A 25268-nucleotide genomic window follows, 5' to 3' on the forward strand; every position below is an offset into this window, starting at 1 on the left:
ATGCAATTCAGCGCCATCACTGAGGATGTCCTAAACCACTCAGCTGAGCTTGGAGGTGGGGAGGCGGGGTTGTGACATGAAGTGCTAGAACATTTTCCTGGTCCTCAATGTCACCAACTAGAGGAGTATTCCACCTGGCAGAACAAAAGGTTCAAGACAGATTCCACAAAAGGGTTTGCCCTGAAGGCATTCCAGAAGAATCTGCATAGCAATTGCCGGTTCATTCTTGCCTGTCTTTATAGAGAAGGCTGGGGGTGGGGGGGAGGGTGGAGGATGGAGGGTTGTCTTTTAGTAGGAGTAGACCTTTGTGAAAAGGCAGCTATACTTTTCTCTTCTCTTCACTCCCAGGATGGGGACACCTGAGAGAGTTGTCTATGAATTGTGAGTGTGTCTGCAGGACATCCCATTCCTGTTACATGCAGGACTGCATTCCCACCTGGTCTCAACCAAACACAAGTAAAATACCTTAGAGCAGCGTGGCACAAGGAGTTGGAAAAGACAAAGACTTTTTTCCCCCGACCCTCTCCATGCCATAATAGATACATAATCTCCTACACCATTTAAAACTGTGAACTATTTTTAGTCATTTCAACTTATTTACCTGAAATGGTAACCTGGGCAGGAATGTCAAAGAAGTCTCCTGTAATTGTGATGTCTGTTTTTCCCCCAAGGCTCCCAGTTTCTGGAAACACAGATAGTATTTCTGCAAGAGAAAAAAACAAGCATCCAAATATAGACCAGGATGTGACCCAGATAATAATATAATAATAGAAACTATCAATAATTTATTTCTTCCCTTAACCTCCCAAGACTAGCAACAGTTGGAATTTTTGTCAGTAATAGTCATTTAAAAGTGCACATAATAAGAAAAGGACTCACACATATCAATATGTATAATAACGTACACTATACAGGATCAATATTTGAAAGGAAAAAAAAAATGCCATCACTCAGGCTGTCAGCAAAAATCCCAATATACCATGATGTATTCTTAGGAAATCTGTCTCTTGACCTCAAGAACTCTATTTACAAGTCACAGAACAGTAGGTTATATTTTATGGAGGAATCAGCTTTGGATGTACCAGGAAAGGCCTCGATTTATTCACGAGTCAGCTATTTGCTCTAAGCAAAAGAATGAATTATGCTGTCTTCAGTACCCTAGCACTCCTCTCCATCCTGCATACTCCTTCACCCTGTATGCACTCACATGTCATCCCCAGTTCTTTCATGCTACCTTCTGATGGCTTTCAATCTTTTCGTAATATGTCACATATCCCTGAGAATTCAACTTTTCTGATTTCTTCCACTCTTATGATCAAACTTTGACTGTTCTAAGTTTTATTCCCTCAAGGGGAAAGAAGAATTTTATCCTATGACAAACTGAGAGTACAAAGAAGTTAATCATGAACGGTTACCAATTTCAAATAGGTATTCTATCAGGGCATTTTCCACATAACACTTCTGCCCATGAGACAAAGCAGAGAAGCTTTTGAGTGCAAAGATTGATCCTCCGTACTCAAATATCAAAATTCAACTCTAATAATAATAACCCCCTTCTTTTCATCTACTATTTTATATTTTCTTTTTGTTTGCAAAGCACCTACTATGTGGCACAAGGAATACACAGATGAATAGAAATCATTCCCATCATCAAGGAAGTCAGAACGGTAAGGCAGGGCAGATACACAAAAGGATAATCATCATATCTTGGGCTAGCAAAATTAGAGAGTGAACATGAAAGTACGGAGAAGAGGTTTAAGCATAAGGTAGGAGTATGGTGAAATTGAAAAAAATTCTAGAACTGACACTTGAGGTGAATGTTAAAGGATGGATTAGAACTGGATGAATAAAGGAGAAAAAGCAGGGAAAGGGCATTTAAAGGAAATGATAGCCTGAGTGTGGAGAGAAGGGATTGCACAGTGCATTTAAGTGTTGCTGGAATATAAGAGAGAGATGGAGCTGCAGAAGCAGACAAGGAGAGGATCAGAAGCTTGTACCATTCCCTGTAGGACATGGAAAGCCATTAGAGGATGGTAAGCAGGGGTGAGGCATCTGATGCGTGTTTGATGCAGAGAATGGTGGTGGCTAGGTAGAGCAAGGATCAGTAGGGACAAATGGCAGGTCGGGGGCCCCTTGGAAACCACTGCAGCCTGTCAGACAAGAGATGATGGAATCTTGAATTAATAGTCATAGAGACAGTTGATACATCATATTTAAGAAACATATGGTAGATAGAAATCATGGAAACTGGTGATAAAACGGATGTGGAGACAAGGGGAGAGAATCCCAAGATTCTTGCTCACCTACTTCTACTAACAACTTTTGTAGTTAGAAGGACAAATACCATTTTGTCCACTTTATAGATGTTTAATTGGGGCTCAGAAAGGTTAACTGAGTTAACCAAACTCAACTGGTAATTGAATGCCAGCCCTGAAGGAGTTCAACATAAAGCACTTAGCAGCTGTTCACATCTCCTCTCCTCATAGCCTCTTCTGCTATGAAAAAGTTCTGGCCTGAGAGTTTACATCCCAAGAAGACATTGGTGCCGGAAATATGAGATAGCTATGTGATCAGAGATGTCTGCCAGCCAATCTGGTATTCAGAGTTTAATACTGACGGGCAGACTCACAAAGGACCTTAGAGTAGGCGGTAAGGAGCATTTATGTCTCATAGTATATTGGTTGCGTGCCTGAGATTTAGAATTAGAGCTGCACTTTCTAGCACTAGAACTTTTGGACATATATATCACTTTGCCTCTGACTGTTTTTTCATCTGTAAACTTAGGCCAACATTACCAATCTCATAGTTAAATGAAATAAATATTAGGATCGCATGTAAAACACTCAACAAGGTCCTGCCTTTCTTCTTGCTGCTGCTGCCACTATCACCATCATCTTAGGTGCTTCTTCAAGTTTACTCCAAAAGAGACCGATTACACTATTTAAAGAAAATAAAGACAAGAGTCAAAATTCAGCTTTTGCAGAACTAGGCTATCTAGGGAATAACTGGCATTTGCCCCATGATATGAAATTTCTTGTACTTTTTGGCAAAGGTAGATTCTGCTGTCTCTGGAATCTGAACCTACCTTGCAGACATGTCTTCAGTGGCTTTGTGATTATATTCAAGCCTATAATCTAAGTTCTCTTCTTTAGTAGCCAGTTTTCCACCTCTGAATTGCATTCACAATTTCATGTTTTTTAGTATGAAGTTTTGCTCATCAGTATCAGCAAGTTATAAATTGTTAATGAATGCTCAGGAGTGAAATAATAAAGTAACATTTGAAAAAATGTGCTTTTAGATTTTTCAGTGCTACTTCTTTTCTGTTATTTATCAGAACAGAACAAAATTAGCTCCCCTTTCTTTCATCCAGTCTATATCCAGAAACTTTGTATGGAAGACTATGATTGAGCTTTTGTTAATATCACAACAAAAGCTGATGCTCATACAAGCAACTAATTCTCATCCAAAACCAAAGGGTCATCCATGATTGCAGGATAGCTTCTGGTGTTAATAGTCATAGAGAAAATAGCCAAAAGAAAGGGAAGGAGGGTCCAACATTCAGTGAGGTGTGAGGGAAAGAGTGAAGGTTAGGGTAAAGAGAAATAGTACCTGAGTATGTCTGGTACAGGAAAAGTTCCTGTTTAGCACTGATCAGCCATGCATTCTTATGTATTATGGACCTTCAAAAAAGACAAAAGTGTGTTTTGGATGAAAACAGCATCGGAAATTGCATTTATTTAAATTGGCTGCCTGAAAGGACTAACCTCTAGTGAGATTTAGGACATTCTGGATACCATGTCCTTTTGATGACCAGAGAATGATACCAATGGGGCAAAATGTGTATTCTGATCTAGAAAATTAATGCATGAGAATAATAATACCTACTTCACAGAATATTAAAAGCATTAAATAGAAGGACGAATGTGAAAGGGCCTGGTATAGAGCTGGCCAATAGCAGATACTCAATAGATATTAGTTTTATTACATAATGACAGAATATGAGGTAAATCATACAGAAAGAAAATTAAAATTCTAATTTATCTCTCTGGTTCTATGAAATTTGCACCCTTTCCATTTTGAAATTCCTGGAATGGCATAATGTTATTTCATAGAACTATGTACTGTTTTAAATTTATAGTATTATGAGATTACTTGTGATGTAATTCCCAAGATTCTGTACCATCACCACATTAAGATATTTACACTGACTCAGGATGAGTACATAGGACACAGTCATATTCACCTAAGTTTAAAAAATCACTCAGGGTTATATTATTTTATTTTGTTCATGTATGTTTGAAATTCTTCATTATAAAAGGTTAAAAAAAATAAGCAAACAAGAGAGAAACACTATAAGATGAAGACAAATTTGGTTATTATTCCCAGTTACTTACTTTCCTTTGTTAAATACTGAAAAACTAACATTCTGGGAGCCTGTAACAAAAAGAAGCAGATGTTAATACAGGAATCTGTATGGATCACCTTGGCCAGGCCACTAACACCATTGACCTAAGGACTTCAGATACCACCCAAACCTGTAATTTCCTTAATGGTGCCCAAAATAACATCTCCCAGACTTGTACTGTCAGCAATGTAGACTTCCCACAATAAAAGGAGAAACATAGTAGCACATAGTGGGTAAGAGCCCAGGCTTGGAGTTAGACCAAACATGAGAAATCCTGCCCTACTGGTTACCAGCTTCAATTTTATCACCTGTAAAGTGAAAATAATTCCACCAACCTCACAGGTTCATTGTGAGGAGTACATTAGTCTATGTTTAAGCTACTTCATATAGTGTTTTTCAGGGAGTTCTCAACAAATGATAGTTATTATTATCATCCTCTTGAGAACCAATTTTTGAAGTAAGTTTTTTCCAGACACAGACAAAGAAATGGATAAGACTTTTAAATTACATGACTTCTCAAACATACCAATATAGTTGCCTTCCACGCGGCACTGCAGAGTCCCAAGACCATGGTCTTCTTGAATAGGGTAGCTAGGGATTAAAACGAAAACCTGAGGTGAAAATTACCAGACAACTCAGTTCAGAAGTTCTAACTCTTTATCAAGGAAAGTATAAAATAAAATACAAATTAGCCAGAGAAAATTAGTAATATTGAAAGTATAATGAACTCATTGGGGTAAATGCTTAACATAGTATTAGGTAGAGTTATCATCAATACATTTACTACTAGTCAAACACAGTATGAGAGATGAAATTTAACTTTTTCAGTCCTTTCTTTCCAAAATCTATTTTATGACAGGGATAGCAAAATCCTTACCAAAAAAAAAAAAAAAAAGTGTTAGCAAATGTGAACACACAAAAAAAGGACAGTCCTAAGCAAACAAATTACAGACACCAGGAAGAAACCACATTATAGAATTTGGTTCTACTATATGTTGTTCCTAAAAAAATTAAACCATAGAATATAATTTTTGGATGACCTCAAAAGAGGTTAATCCACATCGTCCAGGATGAAGTAAAAATCTCACAAAATGTTGGTTATCTGAACAAAAAGCATGTAGATGTACATTTAAAAAATTGTCATTAAAATAAGTAAATAAAGAAAGAAATTTTAGTCACGTTTTTCTTTAGCTAGTCATTTTAGTATAGAGGTTAAGAACATGAACTCTGGAAGCTGGTTTATCAATCAGAGTTCAAATCCCAGCTCCGCCACTTGCCCTTCATGAAACATTGACCAAGTTACTTAAGCACTCAGTTTTCTTATCTGTAAATTGAGGCTAATGACTGTATGTACTCATGAGGTTATTGAATGACTTAAATGTAAAGCATTAGAGCAGGGCTTGGCCAACAGTAAGCACTTAGGAAGTATTAGTAAATATCTGGATTTAAAAAAGGTTTTCAAGAAAGGTTTCGGAATCCACTTCAACTCACATTTTGAATCAATTACTGTCTTTTCCAGTATGTCTAAAAATAAAGCAGTTGACAGTTATGGATGATTTATATTTAAAAGAAATAGGGGAGTGTGTATGTGTGTGTGTGTTCTGCCCAGATGGAAAAACTTAAAAGCATATATGTTGGCAAGAAAGACACTCACCGGCTTCCTGTCTGTCTGTTTACAAGAGAGCAAGGAGTAACCCATGTGTCAACTTGGGTTTCCAAGGTCAATGGGCTGTAAAAAAAATGGAAACAAAAGACGAGAGACAATAATGCAATGGTTCCAGGAAACATTCCTGGCAAAACTCAGAGGAAAAACTATGATGAACATTCTCCTCCGGATTTACGGGGCATTGCTACCAGTGGCTGAAGACCGTGCCCCGAAAAGATGTTGAATCAAGTTCTCAACCTTAACATAGGGGTGCACAACACCATCTCATGGTTCACATGTTCACACTGCATAGGGAACATTTCTTCTTTCCTGAAAACTTTCATTATCTTCACATTTGCTATTTTGGGTCTATACAGAACTATAGCAAAGTGTATGCCTTTGTCCTGCCTTTCAAAGATTGTGTCCCAGACTAATGCTGAGATGGGACCAAGTAGTGAATATGGTTTATTGCCAATAATATGCTTGGAGCTTTTATATTCCACAGGAAGAATAATTTCCTTTCAAGACAAGTGGACCATTACTTAATGCAGGAAATGTAGATCTTGAGAGAAGTCAAATATTTTTCTCCTCAGCTAGGGAAGAATCAAAAGAGAAAGCAGAACAGAGGAGGATGCTCTACCTTATTCAGAGGTGAAGGAAAAATTAATCACAGTGTATAGAATCTACTCAGCTGAGCATATAGTAAGATTATGTTCCCTATACTTTATAAATTCTCATTGTGATTGCTTCATATATTGAATAACCACAGTTGCTTAAAGCTTCCTCAAAACATCACAACTTCAATACTTTTTTTCTTGTTCTCCTTTCTCTCTAACATGGATGATTTAATAGTATTACTTTTCATTAAAACAATCTTTGAGGAAAAATGTAATGTTGACATGTTAATCATTCGCAAAAAAATATTTAAAACTCAATGGTTTTCAGCCCTTCTTCCATATTTCCTCTGATCACACTACTAGAATTTCTAAATGCACAAATGAATAACAACCAAGCCAGGAAGTTAATGGCCTTCTGAGTCCACACATTATTTTATAAAGAATTTATTTCATCCTGAGAAACAAAAGAAAGAAAGGTAAGAATAGAAAAAGAATATCCACAGATGCAATTACAGTACCATTCACACTGAGCCCAGAGTGACTAGTTGTCAGTAAATAAATGGACAAACTTAATCATCCAGTCACAATTACATTAACAAAATTTGCTGAAGCCCAGCTCACCAGGGACCATAAACTGAAAGAGGAAAATAGCAATTTAGCGCCAACTGCCTACAATTTATTGCTATTGGGGAAACTGGTCCCAGGAAGCAATGCAGCATATCTGTAAGTAGTTGTACACAGAAACAAACACACACATACCTATCAATGTATTCAGCATCAAAATCGAAGGTTTCCAATTGTCCAGTGATAATCCAGCCATACACGTGTATTACTTTTCCTATGTGAAGAAGATTTTTTAAATTTAATATACTTATTTATATTAAATGTATAACATAAACCATATTTCCTTTTGTACATTTACTCAATATCTCTAAGCTGGTCATAATTTAGAATATTCACTTTTTTATAAGATGTACAAAAGGAAAGGATTACCAAATATAATCCAGTGATCAATATTACAGATTAGAAAGGCTAAAAAAAAAAAACAATTATCACAATTATAGACTTAATCACCTATGTATAGAGCATGGAAGGAATAATGGGCCTTCCTCATAGTCCATTAAGCATGAAGCTTTCAAGAGGAAAGGGCTGGTTTCCATGTAGGGCCCTGTTCTACTCTCTTGAATGTATTTAGACCATTCACTCAATGTGGGATTAAAGAACAATATGCCTTGAGGTACTCTATGCTTCAAGAGACTCTCTTCTGGACACTTCCTTATATGAACAGTGGTGATATGAGGAGTCTCATATCACAAAATCTGGATGGGTATTTGGGGATACTAAAATTTTTCCATATCTCTGAGTACAAAAGATAAATATCATGGTTGACCCAAATGGATAGGAACTAAGAAAGAAGGGCTAGAGACAGCAGAATTATGGCTTAAAGGCTAGGCAATGGCATTCTCACTCACTTAATAAATGTGCTCATGTTCAAAGATAGGGCTAATTTGGGATCTGCAAACAGTTGGTGTCTGCCGTGCCCACTGATAAAGGGATGACTTCTACTGTTGGATTCCCTCTGTGTGACTTGTGGGGATTTCCACTGTGTATTAAGTTGTTCTTTAATGCTTCCTTCTTCTGAGATCATAAGAATAAATGTATGGGTATCAGCAATCTCCTTTCCACAAGGTGCATTCTCAATACTACCTCCACTCACTCTGCTTATAGGAGTTGGGAAAGAAATTTAAAGTAGCCCCTTCTCAGAAAGAGTTTTGGGGCCCCTACCAAATGCTACACAGGTTGATTTCTTCCATAGCTGAAGAACACCTAAACTCAGTTCTGTGAAACCACATGAGGCAAAGTTTTAAGCATACACACCACAGCAGGGTGATGATGTTAAAGTAGACCTCACAATCCCACAACCTTCAAAGAATTACAGAATACAATTACAAATAATTGCCTTCAACATAATTACAGAATTTAATCATTTATGCTATAATCTATTAGCACCATAATTACTGTTTGGAGATGAAAGAGGTCTTGGTTAATAATGGAAAAATGAAAGAAAAAAATAATTGGGCACCTGTGGGGTTTATGAGGCACTGAAATCAGAGAATGTTGAGTCCCTTCATGGACATACATAAGGCCATGAAAGTACATTGACAAGGAGTTGTTCACTTCCCACTGTGCTTGTGTTTTATTAATACAAAGTGACTCTTATCTGCAGTCATTGGATGACTGGCACTAAAACAATGCGAATCTTCTAGGAAGTATTATAGCCACTTTACAGGTGAATGGGTAGAAAAAGAGGAAACCTAATAACTTAGAGGAAGGTCATAGAATTGGCAAAAGCCTACTGTCTGAATGTCTCTGCAACTGCTAACAATGGGCAAAATAGTTCTTCTTTTTAGTAGAGTTAATTTGTTAATTTGCTCACTTCGGTGGATATGATTTCTAGCTCTGATGAGCACAATTTTAAAAACTATTAACAGATTATAGAAATTAGAAATTCCTGTGAGGTTTTGTTTTGTGACTAAAAAAGAGAGAGAGAAAGAGAAGAGTGCAGAGAGAGAGAGAGAGAGAGAGAGAGAGAGAGAGAGAGAAAGAGAGAAAGAGGAGCCCCAAAAGAAGCAGACAAATGGCTAAGCCAGACTGTGGTGCTGGAGGATTCTGTATCACAGTGGAGCACTGCTAACCACATATAGAAATTCAACTGTTCATAAACGTCATCTCTCCTGTCCACATCATCTCCCCCACCTCCCTGGCTGCTACTCTGGGCAGGCTTCCCAAATGAAATGAAAGTAATCGTCTGGAAAGTGATTTCGAAGATGCAGTCGTGTGGATCCTGCCCGGAGGGACTCTCCAACCAGGCCAGGCACCAATTGTTCCCCCGGAAGGTGCAGGAGATTGTGTGTGGAACTCAGACTCAGTGGGCGAAATGGACTTGACAGATCTGGTGCCAGCTGACATCCTATTTCACACTTCTAAGGGCTGGCTCCTTCCTCATCCCTCACCCTAACAAGACTTCTGCCTTCTAAACAAAAGCTTTCTAACACCAGAGCAGCAGGAACCCAAATGTCTCCATATGATTTTTTCATAGACCACATATCTTTTTAATAAAACATTATTATGTCTTGATTATTCAGACAAATGCAAAGAAAGAGATCTGTGAATAACCTGCACTCATTAGATAAAGCTGAATACAATTTAAATGCACACATACATAATCTGTGTCTATATACATACATGTGTACACACACATGTAAAAACACTTTTTAGTAACTCGGATATTTATTTTGACATTTTTGAATCCATTCAAAACAAGTAGGTCAGTTTGTGTATTCAGATTTAACCACATATAAAACTTAGCAACTTCTATTCCCTTACTTATACCATCTGCAAACCCTGAACAAATGAAAAACCCAAAATAGATGTAGGAATCTGCCAAGAATCAGAGAGCAAATTGTATATAATCCTAGCTATGCTTATGACTTAGTTTAAGGTGGATTTAGCAGTTCCTGAATCTCTTAGTTGCAATCCCTTCTTTTATGTAAATCTCCCAGCTTTCTCTTTTCTTCTACCCTCCTGGCCTTTGCATTATCTGTGCACTAACTCATAAACAAAGCCCCAGGAGAAGGATAAGGGCTGACTGTCTTCAGGTGGTATCCAACACTGCTCGACACAAGACAAAATATTGGGCATATGGGCCCACTCTAGATTCTGGCTGTCTAGGTTCAAATCTCAGCTGTACACTTGTTAGAGGTATGACTTTAGACAAGTTACATAACTCTTTCGTATTTCATTTCCTCATTTGCAAAATGGGAATAATAATAGTTCCTATATCAGGTTCTGGTGAAGATATAATAACATGACATGCCCAAAGCTTAGAACAGAACCTGGCTCACAGTAAGTTTCAATAAAGCTTTGCTATTATATCAATGATTATAAAGTTACAAGCAATAATGATTTCTATTTCTTCCATTCTTCAGCAGCACCTGGTTTGACTTTGCTGGCCTCTTTTTCTTTTTATATTTGGATTCCTTTTGCTATGCGAAAGTGTCCAGAGGTGAAACCAAACCAGTTTAAAAATAAACCAGAGGTTTAGACTCATTGTTATAATAGCATCAGAGATAAAGCTAAATTTTTTTATTTATGGAGACCACCTACCTGGAGAGAAGAGTTTTCAATAAGCTTGACATAGGAATTCATAATTATTCCTATTTTAATAGGAGATTTCTTACCTGGAACTCCACTTGGTGGATAAACTTGGTAAACAATGGGTGTCTGTGCCCTGGAGAACTGTTTTGAAAATGTTATCACAAGTGAGCATTTCATTAAAATATCACAACCACAAAAACAAGGACAAGTCATTCCTCACAGAGCATTTAGCTAAATGCTTACACTTTCTCAAATCACCTTATATCTATTTTTTTCATCTTCATAATATTTCTGTGAAGCAGAGATAACAAATATTATTATAGCTCTTCTGTGGATGAGGTAAAGGAATGCATCCAAGCTCATACAGCACTCTCTCTTGTACCATACTGCCCAAACCTTGGCAAGCCTGTTTCTACCACCTGCCAGACCCAGAAGCACATTTTACCAGAAGGGAAGTTAGGCAGGCCAAGCTTTAAAATATAAACCTTTTAATTCCATTAGTATAACTTAGTATCTTGGGGTTTTGAAGTCTTTTTAATTTTCTAGGCAAGAATTTACTTATTTAAATGAAAACGATTGCAACTTAAATTATTATCAACTTAAATTATTATTATAAATTATCAAATTATAGACAAGAATTTACTTATTTAAATTAAAAGGATTGCAACTTAAATTATTACCAGCGTAATGGTAAGAATTATTAAACTGTGAAAAATTGGGAGTTGAATAAGCATACAAGTGAGGTGTTTATTAAGAAAATCAAAGGTGCCTGTGAGAAGAATATAATTCAAGTGATTCAAGGAATGGGAAGCAACATTACTCTTCAACGAGTAAAAGCCTGGTCCTGGCACTGCCAATCACCTGGCCACGTCCCTCACTCCAAAAACTTTATCTGCTAATCATAAGCTCCAAATCTGACTCAGTCATTTTTATACCCCTGTACATAGCCTGGTGTGTAGAAGACATTCAGATTTGTGTGAATGAATGGGGTGGACTCATCTGAGAGGACTGGTATACCCTGCCTGGAAGCAAAGGGGTGATGAGACAATTCCAGAATTTCTATTTTGCCTATAGACATCTGGATTAGTCCCAAATTAGTGCATTTCACAGACAGGGCCAGTGTGAAGAAATTGAAAAGCAAAAGAATGGACTGACCAGGTCAAGGTGTGACCCTAAGCTAATGACTCTCCAAGAAAGAGACCTAGTCCCCTCTCCTGCCACCCTCGACCCCAGACCACCTCCATTCTTGCAAAACAAAGATAACAAATTGTTTTGCTTGGTCTGCTTCCAGCACCCTGGGAGCCTGCCTTCCCAGGGAGAATATTACCAAAGAATAACTCCATGGTTAATCAACAGCCCTAATCAAGACATCGAAAATCAAAAGACATTTCCACGAAGCCGATGCAGGTTGGCAAATGCAGTTTTAAGTTATTGATCCACAGGGCCGTGCAGTCTGCCATCAAGACTAGTGTCTTCTCTTTCTAAAGGAAAGGGTTAGAAAACAGGTCACAGAAAATATGTACAATCAAAAGGTCAAAGTAAGAATGCTGTGACCTCCCCCGTTGGGAGCTGGCTCCTATCTCGCCAAAAGATAAAGATTAATGCAATTTCACACACACCTGCCAAACACACAGTTCTCATGCCAGGCTCCCAGTCTTCTACTGCACCCAGGCCTTCAACCCCCACTGGGATTCCCTTCATACCATTGTCACTTACATTGGAACTTTACCTTAGGAGCCTCATGAAGTAGACTAGTAGTTATTGCCCGTTCTCACAGATGTTAGAAACTGAGGCAGATGGCATAACTGAGTCCAAACCAGTAAGAAAACATACTTCTCGATTTTCAACTTGAAATATGAAATTACCACTCAGTCCATAAGCCTTCCACCAGAAGTGTGAGGGGAATAGAGCAATTTCTTTATCACTCCCTCTCAATTCTTCAGAGCGTGATGGGACAGGCTCAGGGTTCCACCTCAAAAAAGGCATCGCCTGTGATGTTTCTCTGAGCTGACACAACATAAAATGGTACATTTCTAACAGAAACAAGCCCTTGGTCACCCACCAAGCTAGAGACACGACAAAGTGAAAAATTAATGAGTTTCCAAATCAAGCTTCCCACTTGCTGATCTTTGAGAGAAAGTCAGGTCAGCAGCAGTAAGATGGGGGAAGAGAAAAGCAGCAGATTAGAATGATAAAGCCATAGCCACCAGCTGCTTGATAACCCTTCTGTGAGTTGTTCAAACTTGTCAGTGCCTGCAGCAGGCTCTTTGGAGTGGACAAGATGGAATTAATTTTTAATACTCATGGTTTCCCAGTCCCAGCCCCCAAACAAAGAGACACACCATGTTTTGTTTAGCTTCGAACGCTCTCATTAACTGCATCCCCCGGTGTTTCTTTATCAACTTTTCAAGCTAGCTCAACCACTGAAGGACGTGTTTCCTTTAATGTGCAATTTAAGAAGTGTTTCTCTTCTTTTCCCTCGCTCTCTTTCCTATCCTTAATAAGTAGGAAAACTACTATCTGGGGCGAAAGGACATCAAAATGAAAAGCAGCATGGTGATTAAAGAGCATGCTTGGCCATCTCTCTTCTGTTGTATGCACTGAGACAGTATAGAGGTGATGGTGTGGGTCTTGATAAGAAAGAATATTTTTTTTCTTTCTGTGTCTATGTGCAGAAGCAACATCCAGGAGGAGAAGATTCTTTTGGAGTAAAAAAAAAAAAAAGTTGTTAAATGTGAATTGACAATAAATTCCAAATTTGAAACATGAATTCCCTATTTAAAATATGGATGATATTAAAGGTGAATTTACAGAACAAAGTCTTATTCTGAAAAAAAAGATTAATTAATGGCTAAATTTTACTTTTATAAACAGAGGTGCCCTTTGAGAAATACAGCCAAGTCAAAGGAGCATTGCCAAACCTCTGCCTTTTATGAGAAGTCTAGGATCTACCCTTTCAGAGATTATTTTGGTACAAAACTAATCTGAAATGGACAGTAAACTGAACCAAACATAAAATAAAGCCCAGTATACATACTGAGCCTCTAAAATAAGTCAGGCATTGGATCATAAACTCTCTCTCTCCGTCCCTCCCCAACCCCGCTTCCTTTTAGCTCTGAGCTTAAAGGAGAATTCCACCAGCAAATGCCATGTCAGTCTGGGGGTGGAAAATGTAGCAGAAATCAACCATGATATAGAGAGGAAGATGGAAGTTGAGTCCCTGAGTCCCTACACCACGCTGAGATTCAGGATAATTTCAGCTGTAAAATCAGATGATCTTTGTGCCCTCCTGTGGGCTTCAGTTTGGGTGAGGATTCAGAGTCAGATCCAGGTTCAAATCCTTCTTCTGCCATTTACTACCTAGGCAAATTGTTTATGACATGGGCAAATTATTTAATCTTCCTGAGCCATAGGTTGCTCATCTATTAAAACAGGGTAATAAATAACTACCTCATAAAATTGTGCTCATTAATGTACATAAAGCACAGAGCCTGACATACAAGTGTTCAATACCTACCTATCTTTCACTAGTATAGCCTCAGAAACCGCATAACTATCATCTACCTTTCCTCTAACCCTGACAAAGCAGATTTTCTGGCTGATTAATAACATGCTCGTTGATAACAGAAGCACAACCACAAACCAGGCAAACACACATTCCACCATCCTTAGAACCCACCTTGAAAGTACAGCTGTCTCGTGGTCCTGAATTTGGGCTGCCTACCACCCGTCCTCCAGAATGCACTTCCAGGTAGTACAGACCTTCATGTGCTTTGGACAGCAGAGACCTGAGGGCAGAAAATAGAAATCCTTGAGAATCAAAAACTATAAATTTCCAAAGCTAGCCTCAGCTCCCTGCACCTGTGAAGCAGAACTAACCAAAGATTCCTATATTTCATTTTTCACCTCCTAGATCCACTCGATTATTAGACTTTAAAGATTGGAGTTTTCAGCTAAAGAAGTTATAATTTTTTTTATTGAAAATCCCTAATTTTTTTTTTTTTTTAATTTGCCTTGCTTCTCAGAATTAGGTTCACAGGACATTTAGAGTTAGAAGGGATTTCGATAGATATTCTAATCCTAGTTTTCATTAGAAAAAAAAATGATAGTTCAAGATCAGTTAAGAGACTTATATGTCCGAACGCCACAGGCTAAGGACAAAGTGGGGCTTGAATCCTAGTTTCTTTCTGATAAAAGTTTACTTGTTGCAAAAAAAAGTTTTGATTTCATAATCATCTAAGCACCTCATAAACACTTCACATATCCATCAAGAGAATCCTAGACCTTTTCTCCTCTTCTTATGAATATCACAGTAATTTCTTTGCCTCGTCAAGGCTGCCTTCGTGTTGATTTTTGTAAGAAGGAGAATATGGCGAATAAAGAGCTAGAGTTAAGGAGTGCCTACCCTCACCAAATCTTTAGTATGACCTTAAATATTTAAACCTGCACTGCCCAATGTGTTAGTCACTAGCCATACGTTGTTATTGAGCACTCGAAATGTAGCTAGTCCCAACTAAGATGTGCTATCAGTGCAAAATACACACAGAACTTCCAAGGCTTAGCATGCAAAAAAGGACATGTAGTATCTCATTAATAATTTGTATATTAACTACATATCAAACGATAATATTTTTGATATGTTGAGTGAAATACATTACTAAAATTAGTTTTATTTGTTTCTTTTGACTTTTAAGGTGGCTACTAGAAAATTTTTAATTACATTTGTGTCTCACATTATATATTAATTGGGCAGTGCTGGTTTAAATGTTACAATGTCTATTTTGGAAAAAGCAGATATATCTTTTTATGATAATGAATATGACAAATTTCAATGATAATAAATTTTATATTTTTTCACATTTGAATGTTAGTTGAACTTGATATTCATCTCCCAATGAATGAGTATAATTAAAAGGGTAGTATTTCTTTTTCTCTAAAAAAAAAAAAAATGATATAAAATCAATAGTGCATTTTTAAATCATTAGTATTTGGGGACTAAGGAGATAGAACATGTAAATCTTCAGAGCTTTGATTATTTCACAGCAAGATCTTGCAGAAACTCTATATCCAAATATATCATAAAACCTAGAAAAATATAAAGCCTGTTTTTAAAACCAACAGTTGTGCTATAAAGTTCAGTTTAAGGGACATCTATAGGTCATCTTCAACTTGCAAGGTATTGTGCTAAGCACCATGAGGACTTCAAGGGTGGACTTAAACACATCCTCTGTCCTCAGAGCCCTTAATTCAGTAAGGATGAATCTGACGAGTGGGCAACTGACATAAGTGTCATGAGAAACATAAGTCTGAGTAAACGAGGGCACTAAGGCTACACATGCTATGCCTTTGTGTGAATTATAAAAAGTCCCCTCTTTAAAAAGATGAATTGTAAACACACACACACACACACACACACACACACACACACACATACACACACACTCCTTATGGATGAATTTCTAAAAGATGTTTCTTCCTCAAAGCTGTTGGGAGCATAGTCAGGACTTCAGCCCCTACTTGCCCCCCTTTCAAAGAAGGGAAAGATTACACTCAGTTGGTTTTTCAGGGAAGAGGTAGCATTTGCAGCGTGATTGGTTAGGATTTCAATAGACAGAGATGAAAGAGGGAGAGCCTTCCTGAAAAAACAGAATAGAAAATGAAAAGAAATTTCAATGTTTTTTCTCTGAAGCAATGATCCACTTTAAGACACAAGTAGAGAAAGAATGAACTATTATAAACTTCATAGGCCAACAAAACCTTGAGTAGAACAACAGATTACCTGGAATGGTATATAAATCATATCAAAGTCAGCGAATATATTGAGGACTAAAGCAAATTTCCTTTCTAACTGGTTTTGGGTTTATGTGCAATCATTATGATTATGCCTATTCAAAATGACCAGTTCTTTAGATGGCAAAATGACATCATTTATTGAAATCTTAATAGCTCCTGAGCTCCTTGAAACAAAACAAAACAAACAAAAAAAGTTGAAAACACAATCTACACCCTCCCACACACACACACATATTTTTAATTCTCAAAATTCTTCATTATATTCTTATTCTCCCATAAGCCATAGAGCCTTGATAGGGATCTTTAAAGAAGAATATTCGCAGGGAACATTTTTTAAAGCTATAACTGGTAATTGCAGCCACAGCAAAGGTTGCTCTAATTTGCCTCCAAAAACCAACGAGATAAGCAAAGCACTTGTCCTGTCTTATCTTCTCATTCCCGGACAGGTATACCTGGTCCTGCACATCACCACTGGCAAATCCAAGAAGACGGGAGAGATGTCACAGGGGATCCTCGGCAGCACAGAAACAGTCACATTCACCAGATATATTTCCAGCTGAAAGCCATTGGCCAGATAAAAGAGGCCTGACTCCAAATCTAAACACAAGGCAAAGAGGAATCTCAAGTTGAGCAGAGTTGTAATGCACACGAAAGAATGTAAAAACATGGCCACACGGGGGCAATGTGAGACACTGAGTTTGCATAAGGATTAAATTAAAACTCCTCACTTCCAAAGGAGACTGCTATATAGATGAGTGTTGTCACTTATGAGCTTATAAAAAAAAAGTTTTCTCTCTTCAGGTCCATCCACTTAAATCCAGGATAGACTATTTCAACTCCCAAAGTTATTCTTTACCATAGAGATGAACATACTAAGCCATGGTTTAGAAGTTCCCACGAATTGAGTTATCTACAATGAAGACAACCAAGATTCAGGGGACACACTGCCAAGTACTTGCTAAGTGCTTCTATCTCTCATTCAGGGTTCCTAGAGTTCCATGCCACGGCTTAGCGTAAGGAAATGGACATCGCATATAATGGTGTGATGTACTCTGCTTCTGTGACATTAGCAAGTGAGCAGCTGGAAACACAGAAGTTGGGCAGTTGGTCCATCTCCCCTCAGGCTCTTCTTCTTAGACAAGGAAGGAAACCAAAGACTCGTATTCTTTAGAGTTTTTTAGATCAATAAATAAGAAACTTGAATTTGGTAAGATATAAATCTACCATCGAAAATGACTGTGATCCATGTTCCTCCTGCAAGGCTACCTTCTTCAGGTTCAATGTGGAAACTCAGGCAAGACACTGTAAAACGTAAAAAACAAAAACAAAAACAAAAACAAAACAAAGCAAAAACTGGTTTTTAAGGTTGTATTTGATCCACCAGCTTCCTCAATGCTATAAAGCAAAATTAAGTTTCATCAGAATAACCAGAAGGTCGCTGGGCCCCACCCCCAGAGTTTCTGATTCAGTATATCTAAGATAGGGCCCAAGAATTTACATTTCTGATCAGGTGCTGTTGGTGCTACTGATCTGGGGACCACATCTTCACAATTCTGGGTAAGTTCTGACTGATTCTGTTATCTTAGATATCCAAAACACCAGTATTTACCACAACAGTCCTGAATGTCTACTTCCTCTGCAAAGGGCCTCAAGGACACATCTGGTTCCTATGTGAACCCATGATATCTCTTCCCTCTCTTTCCCACTCTTTAATATGGTAGTCATATTTAATTGTAAAGTTGCCACTTATATCTTGCATTTCCACTTCCCAGAGAAGAGGAAACAATTCTAGAATCTGTCCCTATTTCGATCCTCCTGCTCAGTGTACCATCCTCTAGTTTCCCCCTAGTTTTGAATACATAATCAGAATGACTCTCTAAATAGACACAAAATTCTCTAGATTTTTTCCTTGCTTGCTCAGAGAGGGGCTGAAGCATAATCAGTGCTGGAATTTTGAAAGAAAGAAAGAAAGAAAAGAAAGGAGACCGACCCCGAGAGAGAGAAGAGAGAGAGATAGAGAAGAAATAAGAAGAAGAAAGAAAGAAAGAAGACATACAAGAAAAGAAAGAAGAAAAAAATGAAAAATCAGAAGAAGAAAGACTACAAAAAATGTCATGTAAGATTAATTAAGAGGACTCAGTCAGGGATTAGGAAGGAAGGAAGGAAGGAAGGAAGGAAGGAAAAGCAAGCTCATCATAGTTTCCACATGGTGAGCTAGATTGGGTTCTCCTATAGATACAATCAGCTGAACATGGCCATAATTAATCCTTCATCTTTGAAGATGCTCCTGGACATGCTTTGGCCAAGGTAAAGCCAATTTAAGGAAGCCAGTAAAATCGATCAGCAACTCAGTGAGATCATAGACAGGAAAACTGTTATCTACAGAACATTTTTCAATTTCTGTCAGAAAAGTTAAAGGATAATCCAGGCCACCCTAACTGGCTAGCCTAGGGCTTCTACGTAGTTTATATAGGTGGTAGGTGGTACACTGCAGAGCCAAGGATGGCGGGGAATCATCCATATCAAAACTATCATTCATGGTAGTCCTGGCCAGACTGCCCATGTTTAACCCCAAAGTATATTAGATAATTCTATCTAATGAAGACCAAAAACAAATCAATGAAAAGATACAGATGATCACCAAAATCACAAGAAAAATTAGAGACATAATTTGAGAAAAGGAGATTTTAATTTGTGTGTTTATTAGTCACTAAGATAGGTTACTCGCTTTAGAATGATAAAGCAATAAAATCTAAAAAGAATTAAATCATATAGCCCAAACGAAGAATTAAAAAGAAAGATTATGTTACTATTAAAAGCTCTAGACTATAAAATCAACCTCCCTCTACTGGTTATTAAAAATTGAAGTATATATTTATAACTATTTAACATATAACCTCAACTACTAAGCAGGAAAAAAATTATTATTAAGCAGAAAAAATTTAAATCCAAAGCAAATACTTCAACACTGCTCCCCAAAATAATCTTTTAAGTATCAATAAACTAATTCTCAAGGTAATGAGTTATATTCTATGTATAATTCCTTCAAAACATATCCTACTCACCTGCCATGAGTAGCATTTCAATACTTTTCAGAGAGATCAGCCAAACAATCATCTTGTCCATTTAAGTCAATCCTCTCAAAATTGCTCAGCATTAAAAGAATTTTCAATTTTTATTGGAGCAGTGTAGCTTTTGTGCTTTATAAAAAAAATAAAATAAAATAATTACTAACATTTTTTGCTTACGTACTATTACTTTGCCATGTTAAAACTTGGGAAGTGAAAGAATTGATACCAATATGGCTCTAGAGTCTTCAAATGGGCCCACCATCTTCCTCAGCTCTAAAGAAAAGGATAATCTAAGAATCTTATATAAAATCGTCAGTATTCCACTTCCTCCCCTTGTCCCACCAATTTATTTTTTGCATGTTTAAGCTTGGTAAATAATAATAACCTCTTTCATTAACACAGTATTGAACAAAAACTTAATTTAAAATAAATAAATAAATAAATTCTAATTGTAATAACTATGTATGGTGTCAGGTGGGTACTATATTTATGGGGCGATCACTTCATAAATTTATATATATATATATGTCTAACCACTATGCTGTACAGCTGAAATTAATATAAAACAAATTTTAATATCAACTGTAATTGAAAAATAAATAAGTTCTAGATATGTACTATATCTAGATATAAAATAAATAAGTACTAGTTAATGGAGAGAGGGAAATGGAGTAATTGGTTTTTTTTCTTTTTTTCTTAAAGACTCTCAGTCCTCCAGGAACCAATCAACACAAAAAAGTGAAAAACTTAATGAAGCAAATGTTAAGTGTGGTAATAGATTGAAAAAACTGATGGGAATTTGGGGAAAATTGTCTTATTCTCACAGCAGAGGAGAAAGGAAGGAAAGAAGCAAAAGAAGAAAAAATTAGACCCTTCGAACTGGACACTACAACCCCAGAGTCTCCCTACCCTATTTCACAATGCCCAGTCTGCCAGACCTATCTTCCTTAAACACTGCCTTCATTGTGCTGTTCTTCTGCTTAAAGCTTTAATTCAATGCAAAACTTCCACCATTGTAAAACGATGATAGAAAATACTTCTTAGGATTCTCATCAAGATTAACTGAGGCGATATGAATAAAAAAATTAACACAGAGCCTGGCACAAAGGAGACACCCTACACATGTTACTTTTCCTTTCACAGTCTCCATATTTCCAATGGAAAGTCCTCTCTCTGACTCTTCAGTCTTGCAACGATCTGGATCCCCTATCTTTCCAACTTTTCCTCACATTGCTCTTTAATATGAATACTGCACTACAGCCAAACTGTTTTCCCAATCAAACAACTCCCCAGAACTTGATGGCAGTGCCACAAGCCTTGGATTTTCTGTAGGTTCACTGTCCATCCTGTCTCTTTGCAGAGTGCCCTGCAGTAAAGGCAAGTCTTCACTTGTTAACATTACGCCATCAATGTAATGGGCCCATTTTATAGATGTGGGGAAGGAAAACAGGGCCAGATCTCAGGTTACCATCCCATGACACATTGTGGACATGTGTAGGTAGCCTTGGAGAAGCACTTGAAATGTCCATTGTTGTTTCTCCTAGGGTAGAGAAATGGATCCTGTAGCTCAGAAGCCAAGAGTATACGGGGGAAAAAAATTTGCAAAGTCCAGTAGAGCATGGTGCAATCCTAGGATCACAGCCGAGATATCTAAGATGGTGGCAATGCTAGGCATAGTTGCATGGATGGAAGGCGCTACCTTTGTTTAATTCTCGGTAACCCATGATTTTCCTCCATGAGCCATCTGGCTTTTTTACTGGCCATACCAAGCTTCTGAAAACACTATGAGCAAGGGATGCGATACTCGATCAGCATGGTTCTTGGATAATTTTTCTTATTTTTCGTGTCCCTCCCTGCCAATAATTTATATTGTTTGGCAGTTACTATTCCTCCAAGGGGTGGTAGACTTACTGGTTCTCAGTTAGTGTTTCCCCTCAGCCTTGGTTTGATTACTTGAACATGGAGGTGGAATTCACAGATAGAGGCTTGCAAAGTTTAACCTTGTAGGATATCAATGCCCTGTATGCTCTCTGGTATTAAAAAGATAATTCATATTCGTGGAGGAAGAACACCCTATTTGCAGTGTCAAGCAGACCTTTCTGACCATAACCATTTGTCTTCTGCAACCATCAATGGTGCTGAGGGGGCTAAAATAATTCTAAGGATTCTCATGTATTAGAGTACATTTAGCTCTAGTATCAACTAGAGCTGTCACCTTTCAATTATTTCCGGGGGACCAGTGACGAGTGAGCACAACATGTGACTTTCAACCACTTCTCATGGCCCTCACCTAGAGGCAGTCTTGGATTGCACCTTATACCCAGGGCATGGGGGACATCCACCCCAATGAGACTGTATCCTTGAGGCCTCTGCTGGAACAGACAGAGCATCAGAGATGGTAGGGGCAGGTGTGGCAAGTCTGAACTGTTATTCAGGTTTTAAGGCTTTCCACAGGCCAACCAACACAGCATTCGGTTGCTGGTATAGCTTTTCAGGTGGAGTCCTGGCAGCAAGGAGGTAAAACCACATTTGCTTCAGGGTTACTTCTATTGAAGTCTTTATAGCCAATTTGGATAGTCTTTTCAAGTTTCCTCTCTGTCTCGGGTTTTCTTGTAGCCTGTGCCCATTCCCAAGATTTGTCAGTTTCGCCAAGATCAGCAATGGACTGCCCTGTGATATAAATGTCTTGTCCTACGACTGGGCTCAGCATGAATATCAGTGCTCCATATCAGGTGCTGAGCGCTGTCTTGGCTTTCATTCCTGCAGTAAATATGGCCTGATCTGGGCCGTTAAAAATGAGACATAGATGGCCTGTCTCATTCCTAATTCCCTAAGAATTTGTTGTACCTCCTCTATAGATGTGCAGGGTCCCACATGCCCAGGGAGATCCCTCTCATTGGGGCAAGCCTCTCTGTACGCTAAAACGATCCACTCCATAAGGGAGTGAGTTCCTTGAACCCTACCTTCTTCCTGACCAGCACCACGCAGGTGCTGCCAGACAGCAAAGTGTGTAGCGATGTTGCTTTTTTTTTTTTTTTTTTTTTTTTGCCTCCTGCCAGGTCAGAAAAATGTCACACCCCACCACCAACCTCCATCCCATAGCCACCCTAACCATATCTGGATACTTTTCCTTGGCCTTTTAGCACAATTTGGCAGCTACATCAATAAACTCAGTGGGCACATATTCTCTCATGAACATCTCCTGCATTCAGAGCTGTCCCTCTAGCTGGGGTTGTTGTCACTGTGCTTTTGCTTTCCTTTGTATTAGAAGTTGGACAGCATGAACATTTTTGTTCATTTCATTGTCATTCGCAACATCTTCTCCTTTGTTCTCCTCCGTTTTCCAGGGATTCTACTTCTTAGTGTCTCAATCAGGCTTTGTCACAGCGCGCAGACCTTAATTCAAGACAGTTTGTGTCCTCTTAGCTTTGCGAAATGGCACACTAAGGTCTCCAACTTATTATCCTGCTCTCACACCTTGTCTGCAAGCCCCAAAGCTAGCAGAGCCGTGAACAACTGCAAGTCTTTCTCTAACCTCAGCTCTTCTTCCAATTTTCAGACTTGACTTTCAGTCCCTAGTTGGGCATCAGTGGCCTGCCAAACTGCCCACAGTACATTCCAAAAACAATGGAGGAGTGAGAAGCCTCCAATTTCCGGGTCCAGCTCCGATCAACCAAAGCCACACCCTCTCTATGACTTCTCCCAACACCTGGGCATTTCAGTTCTCATCACACTCTCCTCTATGAACCTCTAGCTCATGTCCTGTGCAGCCTGGACCAGATAGTACAGTGCCACGCATGCCTGTTCTAGATTGTTCATTCCTGAGAGAGGTCTTCTAAGTCCAGAAACTTCTTAGTGCAAAGGTTCCACACCACACTCAGTAAATTCCAGTTGGTGAATACATATCTAAATAATCTGGATTCACCTGATGTGAAAGACATAATGTGCACACGTATGGGATGGGCAGAATCACGGAGGCCTGGCTGAAAAGCCATATGCCTTAGATAACACCCTGATGCTTGCTCCAGAAAGGCTGCTGAGCTGCTTTCTAGCACCCCCAAGTCAGAGGGCATAAATAGAGTTCTCTGAAACCTACTGACTAAAATTTTCTAAAAGTTTCTAAAGATACATTTAACTTACATTTTTTAAGAAAACACCAAAACTAGCAAAAATAGTTATATCATTCTAGAAAATATAAAAGCTATAATAAATGTCCAGAAAAAGAATATTTCCAAAAAAAAAAACCCTTAGAATTAACATATCTTATAGGTATGTCCAAATTAAGACAGTACAATATTATGTAAAATCATCTGTATTTAATTCAAATCCACAAACATTTATTATATGCATGGCATATGCTGGCACTGCACTAGGAGCTGGGAAAACTGAGACAAATAATCTACGATCTGCCCTCAAGTCCCCAGATGGGGTAGGGGTAGAGGCGACTTGCATTTACCAAAGGAGTTCTAAAATTTCGAAGTAGATTCGGCAAGTGTTCCTTTATGTTGCAACATTCCCTAAATATTTACATCTATTTGGAATGGAATTAATTTTTAAAACATTCGATTTTCAAAAATACATCTACTGCATAGAGAAAGTTACCCAGGAATATTTGCTACTTAGTCCAAAAGCACTAGATCTAACTTGCTTGTTACACCCAACAGAAAATTCCCAGCTCAGGAGAAGCTGTTTTCAATTCAATCTGGCTGCGTGATTTTAATACTTCATTTCAGAGCATAGCCCCAAGCTTAGAACAAGAGAAGTAAATAGTCACATACTGATTTTCTTAAAGCCTAGATTTAGAACCTACATCTTTTCTTCTAGAATAGAGCAATAAAATCAATAATAAAAGTAATTTTTCTTAATATAATTAATGCACGAATTCTTCCTAACAATAAACTCAGCCTCTACCTAATTCTTTTAACCAGAAAATTTTCAATCAGAGAAGAGCTGTGTGCATTTGGTCAAGTCTTTGCTCTCCTCTTGTCTCTCTGTGCTCTCATTCCTCCTGATTCTCTTTTTCTCTCTCCCCTCTTAGCCTCCCTTCCTTTGGGACCTTGAGAGACAGAGCTGCAAGGTTACTACTAACATATGCCCACGTCCTTTGGTTCGCCACAACATTGGCAAGAGATGCAATGCCAAACAGAAAACAGAGACATTTTTGATCAAACAGTACCTTTTCTGTTTCTTTCTCGTTGTGACTCAAAGGAGAAATTATCTTTCCTTTCTAAATGATCTCATTCCTCTCCGCTAAGAAACGATGGCCGTGTTATGTGGTTAGAGCCCAGCCTGCAGCAACCGTGTAGGTAACCCACTCATGTTGCACTGTAACTCACCTAACTTGTTTGTGTCCTGGCCAAATGTGTGCCAAAGTAAAAGTTCAGAGCAGACCACAGGGCAAGTTTAATGATTAACACAAGCTATTTAGGATTTTTCCTCAAGGTCTCTTACTAATGACCAAAGAAAGAGTGTCTTACATTTTTCTCCACTTACTGCATGTGCCCCAGACAAGAATTTTAAATAAAAGTCCACACAGTAAGACAAACAAGCATTCAATGATTGAAAGAATTTACCAGTAA

General features: G+C 38.1%; 1 protein-coding gene across 9 annotated transcripts in view; it reads right to left on the reverse strand.

Moving 5' to 3' along the window:
• PKHD1 (PKHD1 ciliary IPT domain containing fibrocystin/polyductin) overlaps nucleotides 1–25033 on the reverse strand; it is a 405020-nt gene extending 379987 nt beyond the window's left edge. For 8 of the 9 annotated variants that reach the window (XM_036218764.1, XM_036218741.1, XM_036218730.1 and 5 more), the window contains exons 1-12: nucleotides 24866–25033; nucleotides 19684–19818; nucleotides 17843–17920; nucleotides 17071–17215; nucleotides 14505–14613; nucleotides 10909–10966; nucleotides 7427–7505; nucleotides 6060–6134; nucleotides 4932–4996; nucleotides 4395–4434; nucleotides 3610–3680; nucleotides 602–703 (exon numbers count right to left, since the gene is read on the reverse strand). In XM_036218764.1, coding sequence (XP_036074657.1) covers nucleotides 602–703; nucleotides 3610–3680; nucleotides 4395–4434; nucleotides 4932–4996; nucleotides 6060–6134; nucleotides 7427–7505; nucleotides 10909–10966; nucleotides 14505–14613; nucleotides 17071–17215; nucleotides 17843–17920; nucleotides 19684–19744 — 883 coding nt within the window. In that variant the 5' untranslated portion in view covers nucleotides 19745–19818; nucleotides 24866–25033. Of the gene's footprint in view, nucleotides 1–601; nucleotides 704–3609; nucleotides 3681–4394; nucleotides 4435–4931; nucleotides 5017–6059; nucleotides 6135–7426; nucleotides 7506–10908; nucleotides 10967–14504; nucleotides 14614–17070; nucleotides 17216–17842; nucleotides 17921–19683; nucleotides 19819–24865 lie in introns of those variants that run through there. The other variant, XM_036218755.1, reaches the window with a different exon arrangement.
• Between the last annotated feature and the right edge of the window lie 235 nt (nucleotides 25034–25268).

The sequence above is a fragment of the Rousettus aegyptiacus genome, unplaced genomic scaffold, assembly GCF_014176215.1.
Source record: "Rousettus aegyptiacus isolate mRouAeg1 unplaced genomic scaffold, mRouAeg1.p scaffold_m13_p_1, whole genome shotgun sequence".
NCBI lineage: Eukaryota > Metazoa > Chordata > Mammalia > Chiroptera > Pteropodidae > Rousettus > Rousettus aegyptiacus.